The sequence below is a fragment of the Pundamilia nyererei genome, unplaced genomic scaffold (genome assembly GCF_000239375.1).
Source record: "Pundamilia nyererei isolate P.nyererei 1_Seehausen unplaced genomic scaffold, PunNye1.0 scaffold00127, whole genome shotgun sequence".
Lineage (NCBI taxonomy): Eukaryota > Metazoa > Chordata > Actinopteri > Cichliformes > Cichlidae > Pundamilia > Pundamilia nyererei.
The window spans coordinates 66,721-94,502 of NW_005187528.1; the positions used below are offsets into that span (position 1 = coordinate 66,721).

At 41.8% G+C, this 27,782-nt stretch overlaps 1 protein-coding gene across 3 annotated transcripts in view; it reads left to right on the plus strand.

The window, feature by feature from the left end:
* The window catches only part of kremen1 (kringle containing transmembrane protein 1), a 64,511-nt gene that overhangs the window by 8,970 nt on the left and 27,759 nt on the right, over nucleotides 1–27,782 (plus strand). For all 3 annotated transcript variants that reach the window (XM_005743045.1, XM_005743046.1, XM_005743047.1), the window contains exons 2-3: nucleotides 16,877–17,039; nucleotides 25,105–25,196. In XM_005743045.1, the coding sequence (XP_005743102.1) occupies nucleotides 16,877–17,039; nucleotides 25,105–25,196 (255 nt within the window). The remainder of the gene's footprint in view (nucleotides 1–16,876; nucleotides 17,040–25,104; nucleotides 25,197–27,782) is intronic.

Here is a 27,782-nt window from a genome sequence, read left to right on the forward strand (position 1 = left end):
GTGTGTGTGTGTGTGTGTGTGGGAGTAAGTGAAGTTTAACTGTGAAGCAGCTGTTACCATCTGGAGTCTCTATAAACTTTCAGTGTTTCTGCTTAAGAGTTTAAAGGGGCCATGTCAAGTGTCAAACCAAGAGGTACCATGTTTCTCTCTTCCAACTACAGCCACACTCATATAAACACATATAGATAACCACAAGTGTATGCATACACGGCACACTGGATGCCTCCAATCATCATCTCTCCCTCTTTCACCCAGTCAACATCCTCAATCTTTCTTGACTTAATCTTCTTACAGCTCGTCCACGCAGCCTATACAGTTTATGACTGGGCTCCATCAACCTTTGTAACCCTTGAGACGGCGTAATCTCGGTGAGTGTGTGTGAAGGAGCGATGCTCTGAATCGTTTGCCTCAGAGAGATAATAACAGGCCATCCTCAGCCATTTGAAGAATCACGAGCTTGTGTTGGCAGAGGTGATCGCAGTGAAGCATTGATTTGAGGGGAGACAGTGGGTTCTTAAAGAGTTTAACATAAGGACTAAATCCTCAGTGCCCAGAGTGGGGAGTGTCAGGGAGCATTATGGGAAGTGGGAGCATGGAGTCTGGGTCTCAGATGTGGGGGCTGCGGTTCCCCCTGCTTTTCCGGTTCAAAGATGGAGATGGAAACCTCTCCTCCCCTGGTGAGCTTCTGTGCAGCACATTCTGACGCACACACACAAAAACCACTCGTGCAGATTTGTTTTACTGTACTGTACTGTGTGTGTGTGTGTGTGTGTGTGTGTGTGTGTGTGTGTGTGTGTGTGTGTGCGAGAGAGAGAGAGAGAGATAGAGAGAGAGAGAGAGAGAGATGATTAAGGATGTGATCATGTGTAGCAGCAAGAGGAAGTTTTTGAGTTATTTAAAAATCCTTTGTCCTTTCCAGGCTTTGGAGTTGTGAAAACAACCAGCAATAATCAATATTTTACACAGTAATGGCAGATTAAATAGAACGATTTACTCACACTGATACTTTACAAAGTAATTAGCACCCACTTTTGCAGACAAGGAAATGCTTGACTCCAGCACAGCCCCACAGATTTACTTTTTAAATTTTTTTTATTTCTTTAATTGCAGAGTACTGCAAAATTATAGGTGCAGCTTGTCTGTATTGTCTGTGAGAGAATTATTATGAAAAGAAAGCGAAACTAATTCTAACTGACCTATTTCTCTGTTTCCACATCTATCTATGAAACGAGGTAAAGAGCTAATACTAGGCAAAGATGCCGGGGGGGGGGATGGCTGCCAAACCGTTTTAGTCTGGGTTTTGCTGTGTCTCCAAAATACTTTTCCAAGTGAAAGATTTGTAATTACAGTAATATGTGAGCTAACCTGGGATCGACAGTACTGAGACAGAGATCTTAGTTTGTCATAATAACTCTTGAGCCTCAAACACAGTGCAGCTAAAGAGACATTGCTTTATTTAATAGTTACTTATTGCCATATTATGTCCACTGGCCAGATGTCTCCCATTCCACAATAACCCCCAACCATGATGGCCAGATACTTGCTAAAATTTATACCAAATCCACCAGATGTGGTGCTAGGTGAGCGTATATATATATATGTATGTATATATGTGTGTGTGTGTGTGTGTGTGTGTATCTATCTATCTATCTATCTATCTGTCTATCTGTCTAAATGTATGTATGTATGTATGTATACATGTAGCTTTATAAAACTCTATCTAATCTGTTAGATTTATGCTTCTATCTTGGAGAACAGTCACAAGATGTTGTTTGGTTTAGAGTTATCGTGCATCACATCATCCATTTCTTTTGACAGATCATCTGCTGCAGAGAACAGTGCCTCATCTTTGAGTGAATAATTCAATGTGACATTTATTAGCCTACCTCAGTATTTTACACTGAAACTGTTTGGATTAATGTATAGCATTCTTCCTAAGAGGAAAGGCAAGCTTTGGAGCTGCTGCCCATTTTCAAATGACTTTTGAAATAACATAGGCCTTTGCATTTCCCTTCAAGGACATGCAAAAGTGGTTGCATCAGTCGCAGGACAGAACAATCTACTGGAGAGACACATGGTTGCTTCTGCTGCCTTTTCTCTCATCACTCATTGAAATCATGAGTAAGCTAATGTCCCTAAAAGATTTGTACACTTCTTAAACACTCTTTTTGTGTCTTTTGGGATATATACTTGTCCAGGCAGTTTGTCCTTGTTGTTTTCAAAGTATACTCAGGCACTCTGTCTCCTTTTAATGTTATGTGGATGCATAATGAGTCAAAAAGCACATAAAGAGGCATAATAAATCTTTAATGCAATGCCCACAATACAAGTTTAGCAAAGCAACAAAATCTAAAGTACATGCACTGACTTCATCTGGCACTGGGACTTTTTAGCAAAATGCTTAAATGCTACTGTGCACTAAAGGAGTAATGAATTTACTGCATAGCCTATGGGCACTAAGACAAGCACTCCCAGCATAGTGGAAACATCAGTGTTTTCTCTCCACTCAAACTGGTTATATGTGACTGTAGATGGACAGACACTGATATGTCATAGTAAGACCTTTTCCTATAAAGCAAGAAATATCAAGGATATTTTTGCAGTGAAGAAATTAAATGCACTGCTCTTTATTTTTTCATGACATTTGATTGTCATCCATCTATCTATCTATCTATCTATCTATCTATCTATCTATCTATCTATCTATCTATCTATCTATCTATCTATCTATCTATCTATCTATCTGCGTTTTGCATCTCTGAATTGTCAGAGCAATGACCTCTCAGCCCTCCAATATGAGCTTTGTAAGTCTTTGCCATGATCAGCTCAGTGGCCAGTTCAGTAGCATAAGAAAGAGACTTCAGATGGAGAGGTCAGGAGTTTAAATCACCTTGTTAATGCATATACTTTCTCAGTTTTCTCTTGACAGAAAATGTTTTGCTTTCTGTTTTTCTAGCAGCTAAAATGACAATGAAAGGCAACTCTTAAACACAAACCTTCTCTTGCTAGAAAATCCAATATTGGCATCCAAGTAATGTCCAAGAAGCATACCCAGAAGATCGCCGGGCTACATCTCTGATGTCTGTACATCGTTCACTTTGGAACTATTTTTTAGCCAACAGAACATGTTCAGGTATTTTGAATTATTGGCAAGTGGACGTACCCAGATTATGCAATCAGAACAAGGACACTTTGCAGCCACTGAATTAACCAACAGGTGATCAAAGTGCACGTCCTGCAGAATGTGTTCGTGAAAAACAAGCAGGCTAGCTTATTTAGCAAGTTATGAGTGGTAACATGTTAGCTTACAACACGTTATGCATACAATTATTGTTTTCTAAAAAATGTAAAATTAGTTGCTCCCTTCACGTGTAATATTTAATACAACTAAAATAAAAAAATCACTAAATAGTGTTATGCATTTGCAGACTGTCCCAAAAAATCATTTTGTTTCAAGCTGTTTTTATAATTTATTCTTACATTTTAATTTTAACTGACCAAACAGTCATATGTACACATAAAAGGTACACTGGTGTTGTCGATCTTCATAACCCAGAAAATTGAGCTTTCTAACTTGTGTTATTGTTCAACACAATTTGGAATCGCACAAATTAATTCATATTAGCGATTTGATGATTAGCATCAACGCAAGTCATGATCTTATCTTAAACTTGGCGTAGCTATACTGCCTGAACCAAAGCAAACAAGAATTAAAAGTAAAACAAAAAAAAAAAGGTCATAGAAGATATACAAAAGAGTCTTTTACTTATATAGCATTCAAGCAGGACGTTTTTAAAGTGTTTTCTAAGATTCACACAAACACTGATGCACTTTGAAGGATGCCTCAAGGGCAATTCAGGGTTTGGTATCTTGCCCAAGGATACTTTGGCATGCAAACTGGGGGAATCAGGGATTGATCCACCAGTGGACGACCTGCTCTACCACCTGAACCACAGCTGCCTCAATGTCACTTGAATGTTGGGTGTTTTTGATAACGCCTCCTTTGTTTTTTGGGAGTTTTTTTCAGACGGACCAAATAACTAGTTGCAGGATTTGTTGTAAATTTTAACCGTGAGGTAGATCGAAATAAATATTTACACCAGCTCTCTGGTGACGCTAGATGAGAAGAAAGAAGAATTCACATTTACTTTGAAGCCACACATAGAGCCCAGAAAGTCTGAGTTTGCACTTCTTAGCACACACATACTCAGCCTGTCTTGACTTGTGAAGACAGGTCAAAATTTTGAAAAATTCCTTCATTTACTTGGCAAAAACTAAGGTGAATCTGACTCATAGTTTGGAACATGTTGCAAATGTGTGCTTCTGTGACAAGTTGCTGCTGATGGAGTTCCTGTTGACCTCTGGGTGGTGCCCTGCGAAGGTCAAGTTGTGGGTGATACCCTTGTTCTCCAGTGCCAAGGGACTGGATCGCCTGTAAAACCATAAGCACTAAGAGAGAGAAACAGAGAAGAAACAGACCCGGTTATTATAAACACAATCATGCTTATTATCGTGCCACTCTGATTCTCGTCCTGTCGTGTTCAAAGGCTTACATCCCTTTGATCGAAGCACCTCAGTGTGTGTCGTTCCTCAGTCACTGCACTTCTCTTATTAAGCTTCTGCTGAGTGAAGCTCTTTCATTTCTCCTGCACCCTGTGCAAATCACCACCTGCTCTGGCGGTTGGCCGGGTGACCCATCATGCAAAACACCCAGACCTGTTCCAGCTTCAGGATTTATGATGGCAAGGGAAGTACATGGATAACCCCCTCCCCCCACAGGTGACAAGGCGTGACAGATGCAGCAGTCATATTAATTACAAACTGTCCCCAAACAAAGTGCTGAGAGGTTGAGTGTGTCACCCCAGTCCCTGATCCACGGAGGCGGTCCTGTGAGACAACATGGAATTAAGCTGTCAAGCTGCTGCTGGTTGTACACAACTGTCAGGCTTTAAAGAGATAAACAATGTTTAGGTGGGAGAGTGCACTCATGTGGTCAGAGTACTGGTTTGTGAGGTTTTGTTGCTCAAAGGTCAGTTGAGACCAGTCAGAGTATTTTGCTGAATGGCTGTGACATGTTGGTTTTGGACTGTGAAAAGTGCTACCTTATTCTTTCATAACTCCCTTCCGTCTCAAAGTGTCTGGATTGTTCTCCAAGTTGTCTTTCTTCATCTCTTGCAACTGATTCACGTCTCCTCCCATTTTAATGCTATTATGCATGAGCCGTGTTGCCTGGCCGCTTCGTGCGCCTTGACATTTGCGTATGCATGAGGAGGCCCACTCCAGTCAATGCAGAGTGACATTCTCCCTCAGCTTTGCTGGTGCTCTCTGCTGCAGTCAGAGCCCATCAGCTGGAACACACTCCAGGGCAAGAGGGTAAATCAAATACTCAGAAAACAGTAATGAAATACTATAGAGCCTTATGTTCTATGAATTCTATTAACTCTCAAACAAACAATTGTTTTCATTATCAAAGCTCAGTTTAATTCACAGAGAATGGGATTTTAAAGGAGGTTTAAGGCCCCGGGGATGAAGTGGCTGATGCATGAAAACATTACACAAAATATAACTTTTTGCCACAAAGCTGGATTTATATTATAATGACGTGAAGCGAGCGTTATCAGCTCTGGCTGTGTTGATAGAATAGAAGTGCAGCTTTGCTATCATCTAACAGCTTTCATTGGCTGATGTATTGTTTCCACATTTCAAGGAGAACTGGGGATAAAAACTATTAGCCTTTGGTTTGATTTATTTTGGTCGTGGCCCAGAACCATACAAACCAGCTTCCTGTCTCAATATTTGTCTTTTTCAACTAGTATGACTCTGACATAGTATGATTAAGGTAAATTAGCTGTTTTTCTTTCTTTGAATCAAACGTGTTCCAAACGTCTTTCTAGTGATAGGCTGGGTGTTTTTTTGCAAAAAATCTCCACAGGCTGAGTTTCAAAGCAACCATGTATTTTTGTGGTGTCACATGCAGTTTGGAGTTTTGAGAAGCGTAACCAAGAACATAACGGGAGGATATTGAATTGCTACTGTGTGAGACATGACCTGTCCGGCGAACTTTAGTTCTTTTTATACTGTAGTTATGGTTGGGCCAGGGCCACTGAGGTCTGTGTTCTACTGCGGTAGAGTAATGGAAACCACTTTAAATAAATGGAGCGTAATTTTGCTGCTGAGCCTCGGGGTCTGGTTTGTGTCCAGCTGCAGTAGTTTGTGGCCGAAGAGGCAAATTTTCACCTTTCTTCCCTTTGCAGGAAACGCCCACAGCAAGTGACGATTTGACAAGGCCGAGCAAGTGGACATGGCTAAGTGGACAGAGCAAACATTTGGACAAGTGAAGGGAGCAAGCATAGCTAAGCAGACTGAAAACAAAGGAACAAAGCCAGCAGTGGACAGAGCTAAGAAGCCATGACAGGGAATCTGAGAGTGCAGAACAGAAGCTGGGAAACATGAAACGTGTGGTCTTTTTAGGAATATGGAAATAAATTAACACAAGCCGTAAAGCTCTGATATTAGATAACCCCATGAAAAGTAGTCCCACCTCAATGCTTTGAGAATGTGAGATTTTTTGCATTCTAAAGTCTTTAATATATACACTCTAACAAACAGACATAAAAATTATTTACACTCTCTACAAAAAATGGCGTTTTACTCCAAGACATATTATAAGGTTAGGGTTCTTCTTGTTCACCGTAGGTTACCTGAGCTTCAAAAGTTCAAGGACATCACTTTAAAAGTGCAGAGGAACATCTCTGTCCACCGTTTTCACAAACCACCATTGTCCCTCAAGCCGTGGAGCCGATCATATCCCATTGCACTGCCTTTCAAAGAGGCTTCGAGTCAAAAGGCATGTAACTCAAGTCGCCAGGAGGCCCCGATATAGTTGTCTGTCCTGCAGCAAAGGTGAATACAGCTCTCAGAGGTGAACACAAAACGGGCTGGGTCTGCAGTAGCCTACGTGGCACCAGCCCACGACCCACACCGACCGAGGAGTGGTCACACTTGGCCAATGCCATGAAACAAAATCCACTGGCCCTCAATAGATCCTACGTAATGGATCCCCTTCTTAGTGAGGCCGGTGGGATACCCCCTGTCTGTTACCAGAGCCATCTGGTTCCCAGTACTCCTGCTCTTCCCACAGCCGCACCAACCACAATGAAAAAGATCGCTTTCACAGTCAAGATCAGGAACTGGAGACGTGGCTAGTTAAAAGGGGGCTTATGTTGAACATTGCGGTCCCCACTGTAGCAGTCCATTGTGCTCTTGTTATTGTGTCCTTCTAAGTGCACTCAATTGCGGTCTGACAGCGTTTTGTGATTTCATGCGGTGGAAATGTGCTTTATTAATTCTCCGACCTGGTCATACAGGCAAGATAATTACACGAGAAAAATTTAAACAAGTCAAGCAAAATCAAAAGTCAACTCAAATAAAGGTGTCCTTTGGCGAGGTCATTGTTCTGAGGCCTAAAACAGGCAGTATTTGCACCAGTGTAGCAAGGGATTAGCGCAAAATGTCCTGAGTAGGCTGAAGATGAAGATGTTCTCTGCAATGTAAACACATTTAAAGTGTAAAAAATCTAAACACGACGAAGAATGTTGAAGGAAACGTCCAGTTCCTCCATCTGTAGTTTGGAAAGATAGAAAAAAAACAAACACGCTGAGGCCTTTATTCATATGTGTTTACCACTCTGCAAATGAGCATGTTGGAGATTCATTGAATACAGATGGGTGCATGTTTGCGCTCCACACATGGAGTCTGTTAATCCACCAGTGTAAACAAGAAGTAAAAGTTGCCCAAACCTCAGTATTCAGTATAGATTGTGTCCATTTTGTCCACGCTGGCATCCTCGAGTACGCTTCTTGTTGTCCGCAGTTTCCAAAGCACGAACAAAATCCTGTTTTTGTCTGTTTTAGCTACATATAATGACAACATGTGGTCCTAAGCTTCACTCAAACACTAGATTAACTTAAGCCCCATTTCCAGTAACCATGTTGTTCCATTTCTGGAGGCCACACTTACCGAATATCTACACTAAGTGGCAGACAACATATTTTGTTTTCTACTTTTCAGAGCAATAAAATGAAGCATTTCGACAGCTCATTATCCATTTGGGTAAGCTTTAAAACAAAAACATTGTGTCTATAATTGCAGCTTCTTCAATATGAGAACTATTCTTTTTTCAGGAGGTTTTTTTTTGGTTTCATATCAAAGCAGGACTTGGAGTTAGCAAATGTTTCTTGGAATTTAGGGATTTTTCTGACTAATCTGTTACTTTAAGAATAATTATATAGAAAATAAATAAAAGAAACAAAGCACAGTAAACATTGAGTAATTGACCCAGATATTCAGATGTGACAAATGTCCTTAGCTTATAAAGTATTTTATTGGCAAGAAGAAAAGGCTTGTTTCAGATATTATGTAATAATACTATATAATAATATAAAACTACTGGAAAAAATAGAGACAACAACCACCTGTTTAGCTACTCTGGTCTCTTAGCTCTATCTGAAACAGATATGGAATATCCCTCCCTACTTACTGGCATCGATTTCTACAGCCCCCAAATTAAATTTTTGTGTCATGTATGACTGCTGGCAACAAAAATGTTCCACAACAGGAAATGACCAATCAAAACAGTAGAGCAGAAATCTATAAACTCTCTTCAAAGCAGAAACAAGTAAGTGTTCTGCCAGAAGAAAGCTGGATACTGTCCTAAAAAAGTTCTTCAAAACATAAGGGGATCCAGCTTCCTCTCGCTTTACGTCCCAATTCACTCAACGAGAAAATAAACATTCTTTTTTAATAATGATGTCTGTTAAGGATAAACAGGAAAATGGGCTGTGTTTTTGATCTGATTTCGCAGTTATTTTTTTCCATTTGGTGTTTTTGGGTTTTTGCATTAGCAGGCCCTGTCACATTGATCCCTCTCCCTGAACCTGAGACATTTATTTATCCGAGTCTGACCTCGTCTTCTCTGGACCCTGTAATCACACAGGACCTCTGAGAGTGTGTGTGTTGGGGGATCACTAATGGTTGCACACAAATCCCTGCAACAGCTCTGACAGAACCTCAGCTCAAACAAAAACCACATATAATTTACATTCCTCAGATACCAGGTAACCCGAGCACAAACAGGACAATCGAAAACAGGTGTGTTTAGAGGCAACCCTTCCCATATTCCTTCATGGTTCACCTTTCTTTCAGGTGTAGTCGTCTGGCTTTCACGTTACCTTAAGGTGGCATGCCTCACAGTGCAAAAGGTATCCCCAGATCATACTTATATATTTTCTGTCTCTTTGTGCTCTTTATTAAACTAGATTGTTTTGGTGTTTTAAAGTTATAATTATATGTTATATATATGTAGAGGTCTCTGCTTTCTGTTGAATAAAATATAAAAACAGATGGTACTTGCTTTTTGGAGCTAAAAAAATACCTATAAAAAATTCAGCAGCAGTATCTCTTTGCACAAATCACGCCCCAGTTATTTAAAGAAATCCACAAACCTTGTTTTGAGAAAATTTCTACAGGAACTGTTTTCTTTCTCTTGTCTATATTATCCAGATAAAAGAAGCATGGAATCAGCTAACAATACATCTTAACCAAGGGGGATGCCTTAGTCTGCCATGTGTAGGTGAACGATACCCCAGATTAGATCAGATTAGCAGTTCAGTTCAATTAGTTTAAATCCAAATGTAGTCACCCTAAGGTGCTTTATATTGTAAGGTAAAGACCCTACAATGCAAGACCCCCTAAGAACAGGCACTTGGTGACGTTGGGAAGGAAAAACTCCCTTTAACAGGAAGAAAGACACTGTAGAAGAAAGCCAGAGATTAATAATAATAACTAATGATTAAATACAAAGTGGTGTATCATGGTGCATCATGGGAAGCAACGTAACTAAGGGAGGATTCAGGGTCACGTGATCTAGACCTAGGAGCTATGAGCTTTATCAAAATATACATTTTTAAGCTTAATTTTAAAAGTAGAGTGTCTCCAGAATCCCAAACTGAAAACTGGTTCTGTGCAGAAGAGGGACCTGAAAGTTGAAGAGTCTGCCTCCCATTCTACTTTTAAATTCTCTAGGAACCACAAGTAACCCCGCAGTCTGATAGCAAAGTGCTCTGTTGGGGTGATATGGCACTATGAATCCATTAAGATAAGATAGGGCCTAATTATTTAGGATATATATAAGGATTTCATGGTTTGCGGCTTTTGTGCTACTGCGTCATAAATTCTGGAAAGAGATCATGCTCTTTTTTTTAAGCACAACTAATCAAGTGCCATAGCAGTAGATGGTCAGCACTAAGGCCAGAGGACTTGACTTCGAGGTAGACTGGCTCTTTAATGAGCTGAAGCCCCGCTGGCCGCAAAGCTTACAAAGTGTTACTGCAAACTGATTACTGCCTTTGAAAGATCGGTCTATTGTGAGCAGAGGCGTTAGGGAATTGACAGACGTGCACTCAAACATGCAAACATGTTAGCTCACACACACACATGCACACCCTCAGTGGGCGATATCTACAGTACAGCGATGAGTGGGTGAGAATGGCATCGCCACAATGACACTGGCCCTACCACTGAAGGAACAAAGGAGCCTGTGTGCATGTGTGTGTGCAAGTGTGTGTTCGTCCTTCCTTCCCTCCACATCGGATCCATCTTAAAATACTGCGGCTGCTCGACTGATGAAAATTGCTCCCTTTCATTCTTACTGTAAGTGCATGTGGGGGGGAAAGTAGGGGTATGGGGGGGAGCTCAGATGCATGTTTTGTCACTGCATATGTTTATCTGAGCATCTGACAGTACAAGTTGACTGGGAGATCATTTTACCATCCATTTACAGGCAAAACAAAAAGAAGAGAGGGAGCTTAAAATACCCCCATGTGAGTCAAACATGGCCATTAGCAACAGTGAGCCATCATGACTTGAATCACGAGCCTTAGATCCTCTGGTTATCAAAGGCTGCCTGCAACGAGGAACCCATATGGGTCGTGTGTTTTTCTTCATCGAAGGCACGCATTAGAGGGACATATTTTCTCTCCCTTAAGCCCTGCATCAGTTGTTTGTTTGCTGGTAAAGGGCCCCAGCACGCAGCTGCACCACAGAGCTGTTCTGGAATGAGATTTGTACCTTGAAACTCAGACCCCTGGCACTGGGCTGTGTGTTTGCTGTTAATTTTACAAGCCTGGGCTTTGTCAGCCCTGTCTATAACACGGGGAAGTGCAAAATAAACCAAGTGTTCACTTCACTGGTGCAGTGGAGAAGAAGAAGAAAATTAGAGCCTGGGTTAACTATCTGTGGTATCATAAAAGTGGTCTTTGTCCCACCCTGATATACTCTGTGTTTGCCTGTCTGTTTTTCTCTCTTCTTTCTTTTCTGCTTAATTTTGCTTCCCTTGCCATCGCTGTCTTTCACAATCCTTCCTGCCGTCTCAGTGCTCTGCTCTAATTTGCAGTTTTGTTTAATTTAAGATGGATCGATCCCAGACGGCCTAATTGTGCACCTTGGAAAGCTCAGCATCTCTATCTCTGCTTCCTCTATGTCCTCACTTAAAGTGCCTGCTTTCTTCTGACTGCAAAAGTCATGTTTACTGTGATGTCTGGAGCTGGTTTAGAGCAGGTTCAGTGGCATGTGTTGAGTATGCAGGAGATTTCACCTTCTGTTTGTTTAACCCTGTAACCTCTGTTTTCTCATCATATGGAAAGGGAACTAAACTAAAGACAAAGTATTGAAGAATCAAAGGCAGTGTTAGAGTAAGTACGTTTTTATTGTTTAGAAATACTGACTCTTTTTTTTTTTTTCTTTTGGCACATGTTGACTGTGATTAGAGGAAATGGTAAGGAAGTCCCTGGGGGAGGTAATTGAATAAAACACCCTATCCACCCTCATGTCAGCCTAGTTGACAGGCCCCTGATCTCAGTATTTTGCTAGCAACTTCCCTCAAGGGTTTCAGTGAGACTCCAAATGTCCTTTACGTCACTGACAGAGTTTGTAGCCCATCCGTCACTCCCTGAACGTCTGCCAAGTGAAACTCAAAATCGTCCCACATAGTTCCATCCTTGTTCATTTCCAGAGCCAAAGCTAACCTCGTCAGTCTGTGCTGTATTTTATCAGATATTAATTTGGCCTCTACAGGAAACCCTGAAAAGACGGATGCATTATCTTCTTCACTAATTTTGTTGATTGATTTTTTTCAAAATTGCTTTAGACAACACTAAGTTAGGGGGCCTTTGAGTAGATTGGGGTAAAAGTAAAATACTTGTATGCTTTCCTTTTTTTTTGCCTCAAGCAACTTCAAACAAAGGGGATTTTGGCAGAACACCCAACCCACCAGCAGATTACACTCTTTCCATTACAGAACTAAATAATAGGGGCTGCACAAAAATGAGATGGGGCCGCGTTTTATAGGTGCTACCCAGAAACTTTGGCAGGGAGTCCTGTGGCTACTGTGGTAGTGAACACGGGGGGTGGTGCAGTGGCGTTTTTTTTGCAGGAAAAGTGGTGGTGGAGGCTATTTTAGGAGTGAATGAGCTTTTGGTTTATGACCTGGTTATCTGAGGCTACAACCTATGACAAAAGCAAGGAATGAAAAGGGGGACTGTAAATACCATTTAGAAGTCATTGTCTGCAGATTTACCTACTTAGAGGCATCTGTTCTCATCGCTTTGCTTTTTTCTTTGCACTTGCATTGACCCTTGCATGAGGGTGCTTTTAAAAGAAAAACCTCTCAAGCAAGGAGGTGAGGTGTGGTCCATTAACCGCTGAGCTGCCTCCTCTTAGAAGTCACTGACTTCTCCGAAGCATCTTCTAACTTCATTAAAGCAGCCGTACTAAACGTGCGACTGTCAATTTGCCTTTCTGTGATCTTCTGAAATTTACATGTGGCTTGAGGATGCTGTTGTACAAAAGGGGAACCACACTTGTGTTACCACCAGCTGTGTCGCCTCTGAAAAGAACCCTGTAACCCCACACATCTGGCCCAGTTTGGCCAACATTAATGGCAACCAGTGCAATGCACTGTATTAATCATGTGTCATTTCTGTCATCTTTGTTTGTAGACTTTGAAACAAAACTTTGAAACATTGCACACATTCTGCGGGCTGCCTCCAGTTTTTGAGCTTTGTTAGTGCCTGAACAAATTGGTTTTAGTCCGTAATACTGTACATGCTTACTTCTATCATAAACTCATTTTGTGTAATGTTGTTATAGGGGAAATGTTGCTCACGCAGTAAGCCTGTTTTGCTGTCCCCTGAGTCCAAAGCATGTAATAAAGATGGAAGGAAGCTCTTTATGTCAACCCTCTGTGAGGAAGCAGTTGTCTGTAATTATCGCTGCTTTTCATCCCTCCTAGCAAACACAACAAATAAGTGCTCTCGTGTGACCGGGCAACATGTTTCAGAGAAACTATTTGTTTGTTTGTGTTCTTGAGATCACACGACCACAGCCCCATACTGTTTTTGTCGCTTTTCCTCACCCATCTTTTTTGGAGCATCAAGTGGATTTCGAGTTGCAATGTGGAAAGCATTAGCCTCAAATCCCAGCAAATATAATAACAGGGCGATTAGTTCTCTCTCTCAGTGATTTTCTCCAGTTTGTGTCTTTTTTTTTTTTTGCCTCGTTGCTGGGGTGGTGCTGTATTTTGTGAGCACAGGGCTTGGTCAAGGGCGAGTCCTCCTCTTCTCTTTCCCGGACTTTTTCTATTTGTAGATCTGCATGTATTTTATTGGAGTTTTTTCCCCATTTTCTCTCGCTTTTATGCGGTGGTGGTTCTGTTTCCCATCACAGTCTATGATGAAACCACAAGAAAGCCCGGGGCCTTGTGACGAGAGCGCAACAGTTGCTTGGTGACAAGTAAGAGGGTGTGAGGAAAGGGCTGGGTGTGTTTGGAGGGGAGTGGGCCTGAAGTGGCGAAGAGCCAATCAGTGGATGAGCTCTTCCTTTTCTGGAGGACAAGGATAAAGGGTCCATACCTACGCCGTTCCAATGCAAAATTGGCCTTTTCTTTTTAGTGTGATAGATGTGTGGGCATCCGCAGGGCTTTTAAATGGGCCATTCATCTTTACGATGGCCTCACTTATATCAGAGTCCTTGCAGATCTGTTACTTCCCATTCCCACCACAAGCAAATGATGCCTCAAAACCACATGGATCAACCCCCTACCCTCCCACCCCCATCTCTGTAACAGTGGCAAAACGCTGCCATATTTACCCTCTCATCCTGGAAAGCTAACTTGGCCACAGCGGTGCGGGATGTTTGCCAGCGGCAACCCATTCCAAGCGGACCATGTGCAGACAAGCAATGCTTCATCCTGAAACTCAAGAGGAAAGTTTCCTGAAGGAGGAGAAGAGAGAGAGATGGAAGACATTTGCAAAGTCATTTGGCTCTTTCTTTTTGATACAGTGCATTGAGCAGCTCTGCATGCAGCCAAGTTCGGTCAGTTTAATGCTCACTCTGTTTGAGGAGAAGATATTTGAAGGACGTGAGCTCATTTGGGATGCAGTCAGTTGCCCTGTCCCTCCTGATGTTATCCTCTTTGACTTGTGGAGTAACAGCCATGATTGCTTTTGGGGAGCAGTGACTCATAATTGCTCTCGTCCTGCTGCCAAAGTCTCAGAAGCAGTGTTTCCCTGTCTTTTTGTTGCCATGACTGCCAACATCCAAAAAATTGTAAATACAACATAAAATCAACATATGAGTCCCATCTTACCAAATGAGGATACGTTACATTAAGAATAATTATCAAGATAAGTGTTGAAGCAGAGCAGCCCCCCCCTGCCAGAAGTCCCCATAAACTCTGCATCTGTTTGCAGGTGCATCTTTTGAGGCCTGAGAAGTGAGCATTATTTAATATGCCTCGTCTGTCCTCTGGATGTCAGCCTGATGATAACTTGTTTCCTCCACTCATCTCATAGCTCCCCTATGTAAGGTTGGCAAGTGCATGACCCCCACTGAAACACCATTAAGCTGTTTTTCCAATTTTATGGAGTCGTGTTCTGCCTCAGCCGCTCTCAGGTGGATTTACGATCTGCTGGTTGATATCCTTGCATGCCAAGACAGTATTAATTTGCTAAGAGAGAAGGGAGCCATTTACAGACAATAGAGTGGCATCATAATTGCAGGAACCTGACACCCTGCAGCTCCTTGCTGCTGTTGAACTGCTGTCAGCCAGACGATGAATAGCTGATAAGCTTGACTGAACAACACAGCCGAAACAACTTTAATTAAAATCAACTTTGGCTGACGCACTGAGAGCAGTCGGGACGCTGATTTACTCTAAATTAAGTGTTAGCACTACTTTGTGGTGGATGCAAGAAGCTGGAATGCATGTTTGCGTGCAAACTAACTGCTGTAAATATCGCACAGCATGCTGCAGAGTATGGGAAGCTAATTATAAAAGATATGAAACTTTAACGACACTTAGTTTTAGTGTAAGTAACTTAATTGTACATTTATTTACCGCTTCACGTGTACCAATAACACGCAGAGGGTTAACTTGGAAGTTCATTGATCTACCACAGAAAATAACTTTTTATCAGTGCTGCTCAGCTCTCCTTATCTGTGCGACTAGCTCAGAGAACCAGCAAAGAACGAACCTGGCAACTGACCACAGAAGTAACATTTAAAGTCTGTGAGGGTAAAGCATCCCCAAAGAAATGCTTATCTGTGTCAGTTGAAAGAGAACGACAGAAAAGCAACGGCAGAGAAGAAGCGAGTAGACGATAGCGAGAGAGCAGAACAGATGACAACACACCAGAGAGGAAGTTGGGAAACTTTGGATTGAAAAGAGAATATGAAAGAGCCTTGGAGCACAGCTGGCTCACCAAGGGGTATAATGACTGTCATATTGCAGTGCATTAGGTCATACTCAGCCCAGACAGCTTAGCTTGATAAAAGGGGCCGGTCATTGGCGAACCACATACATAGCAACAAGACCCCATGGAGACGAGCCAAACAACAAAGTATTGTTTGCTCCTCATTAATGTTTGACTGACAGGCAAGAAGTAAAACTGTTGTGATATTTATGTGTGCTCTTCTTCTTTGTGGAAATGTCAACTTGTTGCTCTTGCAGCATCTTTTGCACCTTCTGTTTGCACAAAAATGAATGCCATACCTGTACACTGGGAAGCCTGTTTTGATCCCCACATATTAAAGAAAACGGGTTTCCTGATCTATCAGCCATTCAAGTTACGAGCATTTACGTCATCTGTAATCAAAACAGTCACACAATAAATTAATATTTTCCATTGTAATGCAATCAAAAGAGGAATTCAGTTGTAGCTGTTAAAGCTCTCTTGACAGGATCCCCCCCGAGGCTCACTGTGATGAGCGGTGATAGCTCATCATCGTTCCATCAGCCGTTGTTTATTTGAATTCCCTTTTCGGCGAAGAAAAGCTCTGAACCAGCCATTGTTTGCCTTGGGAACCCGGCTTTCTCTTTTTTTCTTGCGCTTAGCCAGATGGTTGTTATACACTTCCTCAAAATTCAATCCATATTTGCTTTTGCTACATATCTGCAGGGTCTTTTCTTTTCTTTATGCTCGTGTGTTTGCATTAATTGAAACAATGTTGTCATTGATCTTGCTTTAAGATTTTTTTGGCCAGAGTTTAAAATGTATGGAGCCTGGGCAAAGAATATAATTATTCCAAACTTTTCGTCTATAATCATTCCAAAGACATTAAAAAATTTAATTGCACAAGTAAATTTCACAGTCCAGATTCTCAATAAAGCAGGACACATGTGCGGCTGAGTTTTACGCGCCTGTTTAAAAGCTTTCTCCAAGTGTTTGATTTTCAGTTTAATACATGGCTAATTCCTTACTGCAAACATTAGAGGCTGCTTTATAATCGTAGTTCACGTTCTCTCTCTCTCTTTTTACAGAGTGTTACACTGCCAACGGAGAAGACTACAGGGGCTTCCAGAACCAGACCAGCCTGCATGGGGGTAAACCTTGCCTTTTCTGGAATGAGACCTTCCAGCACCCTTACAACACCCTCAAATACCCGAATGGAGAAGGAGGTCTGGGCAGCCATAACTACTGCAGGTGAATATTTTACTTTCCACAGAGCCATGGAGCCATAACTTTAATTTCAGCGGTCACTGGGACATAAAAACTGCAGAAACAGACCCAATGAAAAATCCCTCAAAAGTTGGTTGACTTTACCTCAAATTTGAAGTTTATATAGCTTTTACAGTAAGCTAGTCATCTGCTATACATGCACACAGTTTCACAACATAAAAGCTTCGTTCGTGACACAATCCAGAACAGTATCTGTGTTCAGCTCAACAGAGCACTGAGCAAATGCCATGCTAATTTACACTGTGGATAACAAGAAAAAGTTAAAAAGTACATTTTTACAAGATTAATGAGATGTTTGCCACCATCCACACAGCTGAAATAAAACACTGCGATCTGTTAATGCATAGAATTAAGAACTTAAACTCCAGTACATCACAAGATACAAATATGACTAAAAAGCCTGAAGGAAAGGGATGTGCACAGTCGAATTTGTCTTCTTTCTTATCTCTTTGCTCACAAGCTCTCAGATTTCGCATTTTCAATGGAAGTACTTAGTTAGAAGAGAGTGGCATTGTTGTTTTCATCACAAAATATGAAGCTGCCGCCAGCAGCTGTCAGCTTGCTAACTGGGCTTAACACAAAGACTGGTAACAGGTGGAAACAAGTGGCCTGCCTTTGAGCAAAGGTAGCAAAAACCACTAATGAACACATTGTATTCTGTTTGTTTCATCCTTACAAAACCGAAGCTCATGACCAGTAATTTCCTAGCCGGGAACCACTGCTCCAAAACTGTTTCTGTTCAACCTTTTTTCTTTTTACACCTTTGTTACTCTAAATCCAGGATGGACTCACTTCCCTCGGAGGTCACACTCACCTCAAAGTGACCTGTGCATCCATAAATTGATTTAAGTGATTAATAAATAAGGCCTGATTTCACAAATGCAGTTTCTGATCTTTTGTTGACAAGGATTTCAGCGTCTAGATGTAGAGCTAAGGGTAAAAGTTCATTTAGGCATTTCTCTGCAAGCTTCACTCGTTTCCACACACAGCCTTTTGAGCAAGCTTTTCTGGCGGTTGCCTGGAAGAATAACAAATTTTCCCCTCATGCTGTTTGTTGTAAAGCAATCTTCTTTTGTGTTGCAGATCCATCAGATTTACCACAAAGTCCTAAGCTGTGGCTCACAGTCTAAGCCTACCAATTATATAAGCACTTATCTTGTTTTTGTTTATGATGATGATCATTTGTTATTGATTAGTAGCGCCTTAAAAAGTTTCTTTTCAATACTGCTGTTTGACGGAGCTTTGAACTTCGTGGGCAAAGCACTTGACTTTGTGAAGAATTTAGAGTCATGTTGTTGTTGTCTTGCAAAGGGTTTAAACACCAGGGACCAGCTAAGACATTTGCCTCTGAATATTTTATATGTAGTACCAGAGGAGAACGTTTAGCCCTGTCACCGCAAGGACGCAAATACGCCTGAAGAGTTTGTGTAAGCAAATCTCTATTCCTCATCCCTGGAATGTGAAGGGACACAGTGGCTTTGGGTGTCTAGCGAGCCCTTTCTCTCCGTCAGTCACACTCCAAGTACAACTGTCAGTATTGCATGCACAACTGTCAAACTTGTGTATTTTCAGGGAGCCACACTCATTCGTGAGTCAGTACAAATTCGCAGAGACGTCCAGAACAGTGGCTTGGCCCGGATCGCCCGGCCATAAGAAACAGAACACCCCTTCCTCCTCCTCCTCCCGGGCCCAAAGCCTCTGAAAGCCTCTCTATGTCATGGTTGTAAACTCATAACGGAACAATGCTTTCAAGTGGCACTGGACAGATTTGTTTTTACTTCAGCTGGATGGGAATTCGGAAGATTTATGAGCAGGATACATGCAGAGGATGGAGAAAAGCTTTCCTGCGTATTAGAAGCGTATTATGTCCAACACACCATTCAAAATGGACATCTTCATTTTTGGGATTTGGCTGTTTTCTTGGCCCCTGAAGCAGTAAGCAGACGTTCCAACTCATTGATAGCACGTAGCTTTGCTTCACTCACGACAGAGGGATTTCTGTCACTTAGGGCTGTAGCAACAACTGTTTTCAGAGACCCTCCTTGTAAGGAGTCACCCATCAGCATTGCTATGGGAAGCAAAGTGGCCTGTTCATTGTGGAAAGATGAGGGATGGCATTTTTGTCTGTACAAGGTCAAGCATTTGTGAATGTCTGTGCATGTTGTTGACTGCAAATGTTATGAACATACCCGCAGAAGAGGGAGTTATCCCACTGCATAAAAATGTGTAATGCTTGATTTGTTTGATCACAGAAAGCTGGCTCACGAGATGGATTTTTCCAGCCATGTGGGAAAGTGTCTTGGACATTGTTGCCCAATTTGAATTGTAAATCTCCTTATTTGCATGTGGTGCATCTTGCAATTCAAATTGTTTCCAGTGTTTCTTTAACCCTCTTTAACCTTCAGATGCTTTCTCATCTCCCTGACCTACCCATGTTTGTCTCTCCTCTAAGGTTTAGATTTTTGTTGACAGTTCTGGCTTGAAAACAAAGAGGTGGTCATCCTTGGACAAAAGGAGAAGTACCAGCAAGAAAATGGAGTAAAATGAGGAGAGCCAGGGAAATGTTGGCATGTCTAACTGTTAGGCCAATTGTAGTGTTAAGAGGTGAGAATTGAAGCCAGTGCCCAGGTGGAAAGTGTGAATCCAGGAATCATCACACATCTTAATTTTAACACACAGCTCCAAGCAAATATCAAGTTTTGTGAAGCAGAGAAGTAGAGGATTACAAACTGACTTTTAGTCCCATCATTGGCGTTTTTCCTGCTGGTGATTTATTGGAGAGGGCACCAGAGTGGTGCTGAAGAAAGAACCCTAACAGCCCCCACATTTCATTTTTATAGCCCGCTATAAAATATCCGAGTGAAAACAGGGGGAAACTGGGCAGAGGGGAAATGTCACATTATTCCCCTGCAAAGAAAGGAGCACAAAGCCTCAGGAAAAGGACAAGAGCGCTCATTTCTAAGCTGAGTCTTAGCAAGGCAGTGAATATCACATCGCTAATTATCAGCCTGGTTGGATTTTGAGCTGATTTCTTGTTATGAAATAGATGTTAATTCTAACTCTTGGTGTTGAGCTCGGATGTTGCGTCCTAATAATTATGCAGTTTTACGCTTAAAAAAAGACACTTTTTTTTCAGACCTTAAGCACTTCTTTGACATTTTGGTAATACTTTGTGACTTTCATAAGAAGAGCATCACAGAAATAGAAATCCTGATTTATATTTCATTTGTTCGTTCTAATCCACTGTTCCTTAAGGGCTGCTATTGGACTGCATTAGTATGAGGGTGTGAATTGCTTGAAGGTTCAGTGGGTGGTTGAATAGCTTTGCCATCCATTTGATGGCTATATATATGCAGGTGTGTGTGTACGGTAGGATTTATGAGTGTTCAGTATGGCTTCTAATGCTTTTCCCTTACATAGATGAGATAATGGAAATGCCAGAGTGAAAAGTGTTCCCCAAGTTGATTGTAATTGAATCTCCATGATGTCAGGTGCAAATTTGAGGTCAGACAAACTGCAGCCAAGTTGTCCACTGGTGGTATTACTTTATTGTGATCCCAAGGTGCTGCTTTGTTAAATTGAGGAAGTTAATAGAAGTGCCCCACAAGAAGATGTACATCAACATTATAGTAATATCAGAAGCATAGAAGGAACAAACTTCCTGTACTAAAATGTTCTCCTTATTTGAGCAGGTTTTTGTGTTCGGTTTACAGATGGTTTGGTTTCTTTCGTCTTCGTTTTGAGATGTTAAGAGATTTCTGCCTCCATTCAGCGATGCACACCGCTGCTGGATATGTTTGGGGAACAATAATGAGCTCCTGATTGTATAGTATTATATTATAATCCACATTTTATCATTTTATATGTGTCTCCAAGATGTAATTTGTTCTGTTCAGACTACTTTGGTGTGTGGTCCTATGTCCGGGTTAAATAATCTTTAAATAAGTGTATTAATACTGTGATACTTTGTTTTCTTAAACCATACTCTCTATTTTTTATTTTTTTTGCTGCCCTTTGCATTGCAGATCACAGCACGTTGTTGTCCTTGAAGCAATTAACTTCTGCCTTATACAGACTGATATTGACTGACTGATCTTTGCTGATGCCGGTGTTCATCTTTTGCAATGTTTTTGGAGTTTGAGCGAATACAAATAGTGGATTGGTCAATCTGAGTTATTTTGAAAAACCACTTTTGGAGCTAGGTGGTTTTAAAGTATTTCCTGCAACTTGGTTTGTGGTGTACAAAAAAGTTAACAGTGTGTTAATCAGCAGCAGTGTCCTGTTTCCTCAGGCTTCACTGTCAACAGCTTTCATTTGAGTATGTTTTGTGCTGAAGAAATTGTTTAAACAAAAACTGATCTGCTGATTACCCAAAGCAGTGACGACTGTTTATCTCAAAGCATACACCAGTCAGCCACAACATTAAAACCATTGACAGATGAAGTGAATAACACTGATCATGTGGTCGCAATGCAAATTATCTGCTGGGAAACCTCAGGTCCAGGCAGTCATGTGGATGCTACTTTCACACGTACCCCACCCCCTCTCGCTACACACTGGGACAATGCTCCCAGCCGCACTGCAAAAATGCTCCAGAATGGCTCGAGGAACATGGCCCGGCCTCCAGAATCCCCGGATCACACTCCGATTCAGCATCCGCAGGATGTGCCATAACAGGCCAGAGCCACAGAGGCCCCACCCTGCAACCCACAGCACCCAAAGGATCGCGTGCCAACATCCTGTTGCCAGACACCCAAAGGCGATCTTGTGTCCATGATCCAATCAGACCAAACTGTTTTTGTGGGCTCACATCACCTACGCATTATAGGCAGGAGGTTTCAATGTTGTGGCGGATCAGTATATAGTTTCTGTTGCTGCTGTGAGTGCTGTGAAATCATTTCATTTCCCTTAAACATATCAAATCTCAGAAACTGATATTTTCCAGGCACGTTTAAACCAAGATTATTGACATATAAGATATGAATAAAAGTAAGGTAAAAAAGTATGAGGCTGGTTTACCAGCAAGACAGGACACGGGAAGATCACAACTTCACATTTAGCACAAGTAGACCATGAGAGAGCAACAATAGACAGTAGACTATACATATCAGCCTACAACTGACAAGCCCTCTTCTTCAATACATGCATTCATGGAGCACAGCAGCGGGCAGCAGTTTGCATGCTAAATCATCCAAGTCAATTAAAGAGTCTTCTCTCAGGCAGTAAATTGCCAGACTCTGATCTGCTGTTGACCTCAAATCCCTATCCAGACAAGCCTCTCGCCACCACTGTGCAATCAGCATTTCTCCACTCTCCAATTTGGCAAAATGATGAATGTGACTCTTTCAAGTTTTTTTTTTCCATATCTTCAATTGTTTAAACAAAAGTCACTGTAGAATCTCGAGTTTATCTCATGAAAAAATGTTAGGACGTTTCATTTCCAGATTTCCAGAATTTGAAAACATAGTCTGAAGTAAAGGATTTCTTTTCAGTAGTTACGTGCAGTTTCCGTGCCAGGCATCATACATTTTGGGACTAACGTAAAGGAAACCTTTTGAACAGCAGCCAGCTAACAACAGCTGTTTTTCTCAGTCTTCGTCTGTAAGGCCCTCTTTCCTTCAAATGCGCAGCTTCGGAGCCTTTAAGGCAAAATGCAATGTGGCTATAATTGGCTCAGTACCAAAGTGTGTGGCTCACTCTGAGCAAAATGAGTCGATCAGCGTAATTGTGCCAATTAAATGTCCAAACATCTTCTGTGATCTACCTCTGGGTATGGGAGTGTTTCAACAAGCTCATCTACTCAGAGCCAAGCAGGCAATCTGTGACGCACGCAGAGGTGAATGCAACCTCAGACACACACACACGTTACACACACATAGACAGACACACTTTATGCAGTATATATATATATATACGTAAAATGGATTTCCGCATTAAGGTTTCCGCTGATCTGCCCTATGCTACCTCAGCTGTCTGCTTTCCACCTTCCATTTTGACCCTCACACACACTCTGTATGTGTGCGAGCTAGCAGCTCGAGGCAGGATTGATTATATTTCCCAACTTTTTGGGCTTGCCTGTTCATTTAGCCCCGTGGATGATGTTCTCATGCTTTTACTGAAAGGGTGTGTGCAGGTGTGTGTGTGTGGGTTAGAAAAAGGATAAAATGCTATCTGAGCTCCAGGGTTTTGGTGAAAGCTCAGAGAGGGGGAGCACACTACATCATGTACTGTTCAAAGATGTCAGTAGGTCAGATTTGGGTTGGATGGTCTGCTGGATGGATGTTTTTTTAATGCTAATGGCTGTAATTCATGCCTGACTTTTGGAGGGATGATTAAGAAAGTGCACTAAATTACATAAGTGGCAGCACTATCTTAGGTTTGTTCTTGGAATCTTATTTCAAATAGGACTATTATGTGTTGACAGGCGCAGAAAGGAAAGAAGAGGAAGAAGAAATGGAGAAAGGGTATATACATCAGTGGTTTTATGCTTGGACCCAGTTGTTTTGCTCTTTTTCGCCATTTTAACAGTAGCCTCGGGGTAAACAAACAGGTGTCTTCCTCCAATTTGGGTGGAGCGACAGACAGATCTGCACTCATGATATCAAGTCCAAATTTACTGGCAACCAAGGCTGGTTTCCTGTGAACATAGGAACATTTTAGGTTGAGAGAGATGATCGTGACTAAATGAGCCTTTTCTTTAAGACTCCCATGGCTAACAGGATGCAATAAAGAAAGCCATGTTTGCTATGAATTCAGAGTAAAAGCTTTAAGGAGCTTAAACTTCAGTTCAACTCTGAAAAGTCTTCTTTGTCAATACCTCATTCTCAGTGTGAAAAGAGAGGAGGAAACTCAGGATAGTGTGTTAGATAGCAGAATAAAAGACGTGGAAACGCCCTTCACAACTGTGCGCACAAAAGGTGAAACGGGATAGTGCAGCGCTGCAGGGCTTTGTCAAGATGCTACAATGAGGTGTGTCAAAAGAGATGAAGAAAAGGTTTTTGGCAATTACCGTCAACGCTAAAAAATAGCGATGTCATCTTAGAAGGCTTCTTTAGTCAGCAGAGAGTGTATTTTTCCAGTTTGGAATAATCTTTAAATGGAGCTTAAAGACATGCAGCAGACCAAGTTGCGCTTCCGCTGCACACTTGCTGCTTTGACTTTATTTATCGACAAATTAGAAGTTACTGTGAAGGTCATGATTTACAAAGCTGGATGATTACCCTGGAGATATGAAGCCTGCACAAGGCTTTTAGGTATCTTCAATCCCACTTCTCATCGCTTTTGTAAGTGAAACTGAAAAGGAAAAGCACTGAGGGGCCCATCAGCCTTATTCTCATGGGTTTAAAGGGCCTTGATGAGGATCAAAAGAGGCCATAGTCTCAGACAAAAGCTTGGCCCCATCAGCCGTCCTTTTTTTTAGGTCTGTGTCTGGCCCAGAACAAAGAGGCTTTCCCCCCAACCTCTAACTAGACCAATTGGACTGGCTCTTGACTGGCATGCAGGGTCGAGCCTCCAGAGTACAGAGGAAGGGGTGAAACCAACAAGCACCAAAGGGTGCTACTAAGGATGACTGACACAGCTGAGATAATCTCCTTCTGAAACATAGTTGAGTATTCAGTCGATAGCCGGTCTTTTTGATCTGATATCCCACTATCATTTCTTCTTCCCATGCTTTTCCCTAATCCTTTTTTTCAGCTCTCCTCAATCTTTACTCTGAGAGAGAGCAATCTGATGCATTCACCCATCATTTTTTTAATAATAGATATCTCGGTACGTGCAAAATGTCCTTATTTCCACTTTAAACAAAAAATGTGCACAACCACAAACATCTGGCAAAGAGCAGGGCAAACACCAACCAGTTTTTAAATGAAGCGGGTTGTTAAACAGGGAAACATTGCAAATTATGTGCTGCTATACTGTCAGATTATAATTTTATAATCACAAGAGGAGCTTCAACTATTCTTTCCACTATTTGTTTCTTGTTTAAAATTATCCAATGCAGGCAAATGATTGTTATAATTTTCTGCAGGAATCCTGATGGGGATGTTCAGCCGTGGTGCTACATTGCAGATCATGAGGACGGGATCTACTGGAGATACTGTGACATCCCTACATGCCAGAGTAAGAGACTGCCACTTCTTTATCTCGCTCTCTGTCTTCATCCCTTCCATGCCCTCAGGGGCAAATCTTGGGCATACGGTCCAACCACTTTCATTGCTATGCTCATCTTCTCGCCTGCTATGAATAGCTTTTATGGACTGCGGTGGCTTGTACACAGCTATTATCATCTAAAAAATGTCTCTAATTGCCTTCCGTCACTCCTCCTCCTGCCATGCCTGGGCCTGTCTTCAAGCTGTCACTGCCTACTTGTGTGTGTGTGAATGTGTGTGTGTGCATTTTTGTATATATCTATCTTCATAAGTTTCCCCCTTTGGCTTTGCAGCTTGTTTTGACATGCTTTTTTGACGTGAGCGACTATGTGCATCTACCAGTTTGTGGATGCTTTTGTGTGTTTTGTTCACATGTGGGTGTGAGAGTTTCCCTGTCCAGTAATTCCGGGATTAATATGTGTGATGGACTGTTTACACAGGGAGATTTAGTGCTTCTGTGTGTCTTCTCTACTAGTTTGGCACATATCTAGAAAGAGCTGCCTGTCTTTAATCCCGGTGCTTTTGTTCCCTCCACCTTTTTAATCGCTCCTGTTGAAAACAGACTCTGATGGATCAGCCTAACACTGTTTTTGATGCCAAATATCTGAATACCCGCAGAGGAGATTCAGATCTAGTGATTTATGGCACGTAACTGGTGCACATGCTGATGTTATTAAATGCAAACAATGTGTTGTTATAAAAGTGCCAATAAAGTTGGGAAACAAATATTATTTTAATAACTAAATGAATCTGATAAGTGAGCACAATAGGAGAGATAAAGGCAAAAAATTTTACCAAGCAGAGCTTGACTGATTTGTTTAACTTACATAAATATTCCATTTTCCTCTTCAGTCATGAATGAATAACATTCCATTTAATCTAATCAAACCCTACTTTATCGCTGCGTGCCTGAGATTCCTTCTCTATCTTTATGTATTTTCTATTATTATTTTTCCAAATCCTTAAATATCTATTGTACTTCTCCTGTGGCTGCCTGAGACCTTTTCATTCCTTAATATTTAATGTGTGTAGTGTTTAGTTATATCTGCAGTGCTTACCACTGTCACCGCATTAAGGGTCTAACCTGTTCTGCAGGGTTAGTGATGCTAGTCCAGAAATCCTAATTAATAAAGACTAAAGACCACAAAAAAGAGGTAAAAAAGAAGAAGAAAATGCAGCCTGTCTTGGAACTTGAGGTAAAACAGTAGAAATAGTGCAGGTGGAAAGCTGCAAAGCTTGCAGTAGGTACTACGAGGCACTACTAGGCCTCAAGAACCTCCCAGCCCCTCTAGCTATCCCACCATTATCCTGTCTGAGTAGCATGCCTGACTAAAGCCTGCTGTTTGAATGGCCCGGAACCCATTAACCCGTCTAATAATGCCTGTTGGCTGCACGGCCAGTGTGTGTAGCCATAGTTATCCTCGGTATATTATGCATATAGGAGCTTGTCTGTATCCCATTAGAGTTTTGACTGACCTATTTCAGACAACTGTCCATTTAGCACAGTGTGTTTTTCCTCCCAAACCACAAAGGTTTGGAAGAGCAGTGTGTACATTGAGAGCTTGTCACTGTCTTTGGTAAAATTGGGCCAGCTTTTATTCCGTATGGATATACCATGTGCTGGTTGAGCCTTGTTTTTGTTTGGGATCCTAGTACTGCGTATGTAACCCATCCTTGTGACATGTGGCCAATTTTCAGCTGCTCAGAGCTTTGCCCATATCAAGTGCTGCCTTACATGATCGTTCCCTTTTTTGTTTGGCTGTTGAAAGTTAGATAGAGCAATGAAACATAAGAAAAGGAGATGGGGTGTGCTGCGAGCCAGGCATTCAGTGTCATGAAAACATGCTTGTTTGGTGGAGACGGTTTCTCCCTGCAGGGGTACGAGGCAGCTTTCAGACACGAATGCTCTGTCTCATCTATTGTAAAACCACAATCGCCACGTGGTGCCTCACCTTCTGGCGCTGCGTGTTCTCAATCTTCTGCGTTTGAAAGCTTCGGCTGCCAAGTGAGAGAATGCTGATGTTCTTTCGGTGTCAGTGTTCTCAGTCTGCGGCTGGCTACAATAGCCTCAAAAACACTGTGGTGTGCCAGAGGAAAGGCAACAGTGGTCTGTGTTTTCATTTTGTCTCACTTTTGTTTTGTCTGTGCCTTCGTTTTGTCTGCTTTTTTGCTTACGTTTGATGTCGTGTGGTTGGTAGTGGGTCGCCACTCGCTGAGCCACCTGCCGCAGCCTTGCTAGTGGTTCGTCTGTGATCCAGCTGGGTTTCCTGTCATCTAGGGTCATGCCACCCCTGTTGAGGGTGACACACCCTGATGGAGCATCCACAGGCAGGCAGGTCACACGAGGCCAGGAACACAACGTCTGACAGTGTGGATTACAGCGTAGGTCAGTACATTTGTTGATCTTAGTAATCCCTCATGGCAGCGTCATGTGGTGGAATTGTCTAAACATTTCAAAAAGGCACGCTGTCAGTGCACGTCTGTACACAATGACAGCTGCGCAGCAAGTTTTGTCCTAAAGGTAGAGCCGCTCCTCGTTGCCAGATCGGTAAATGCT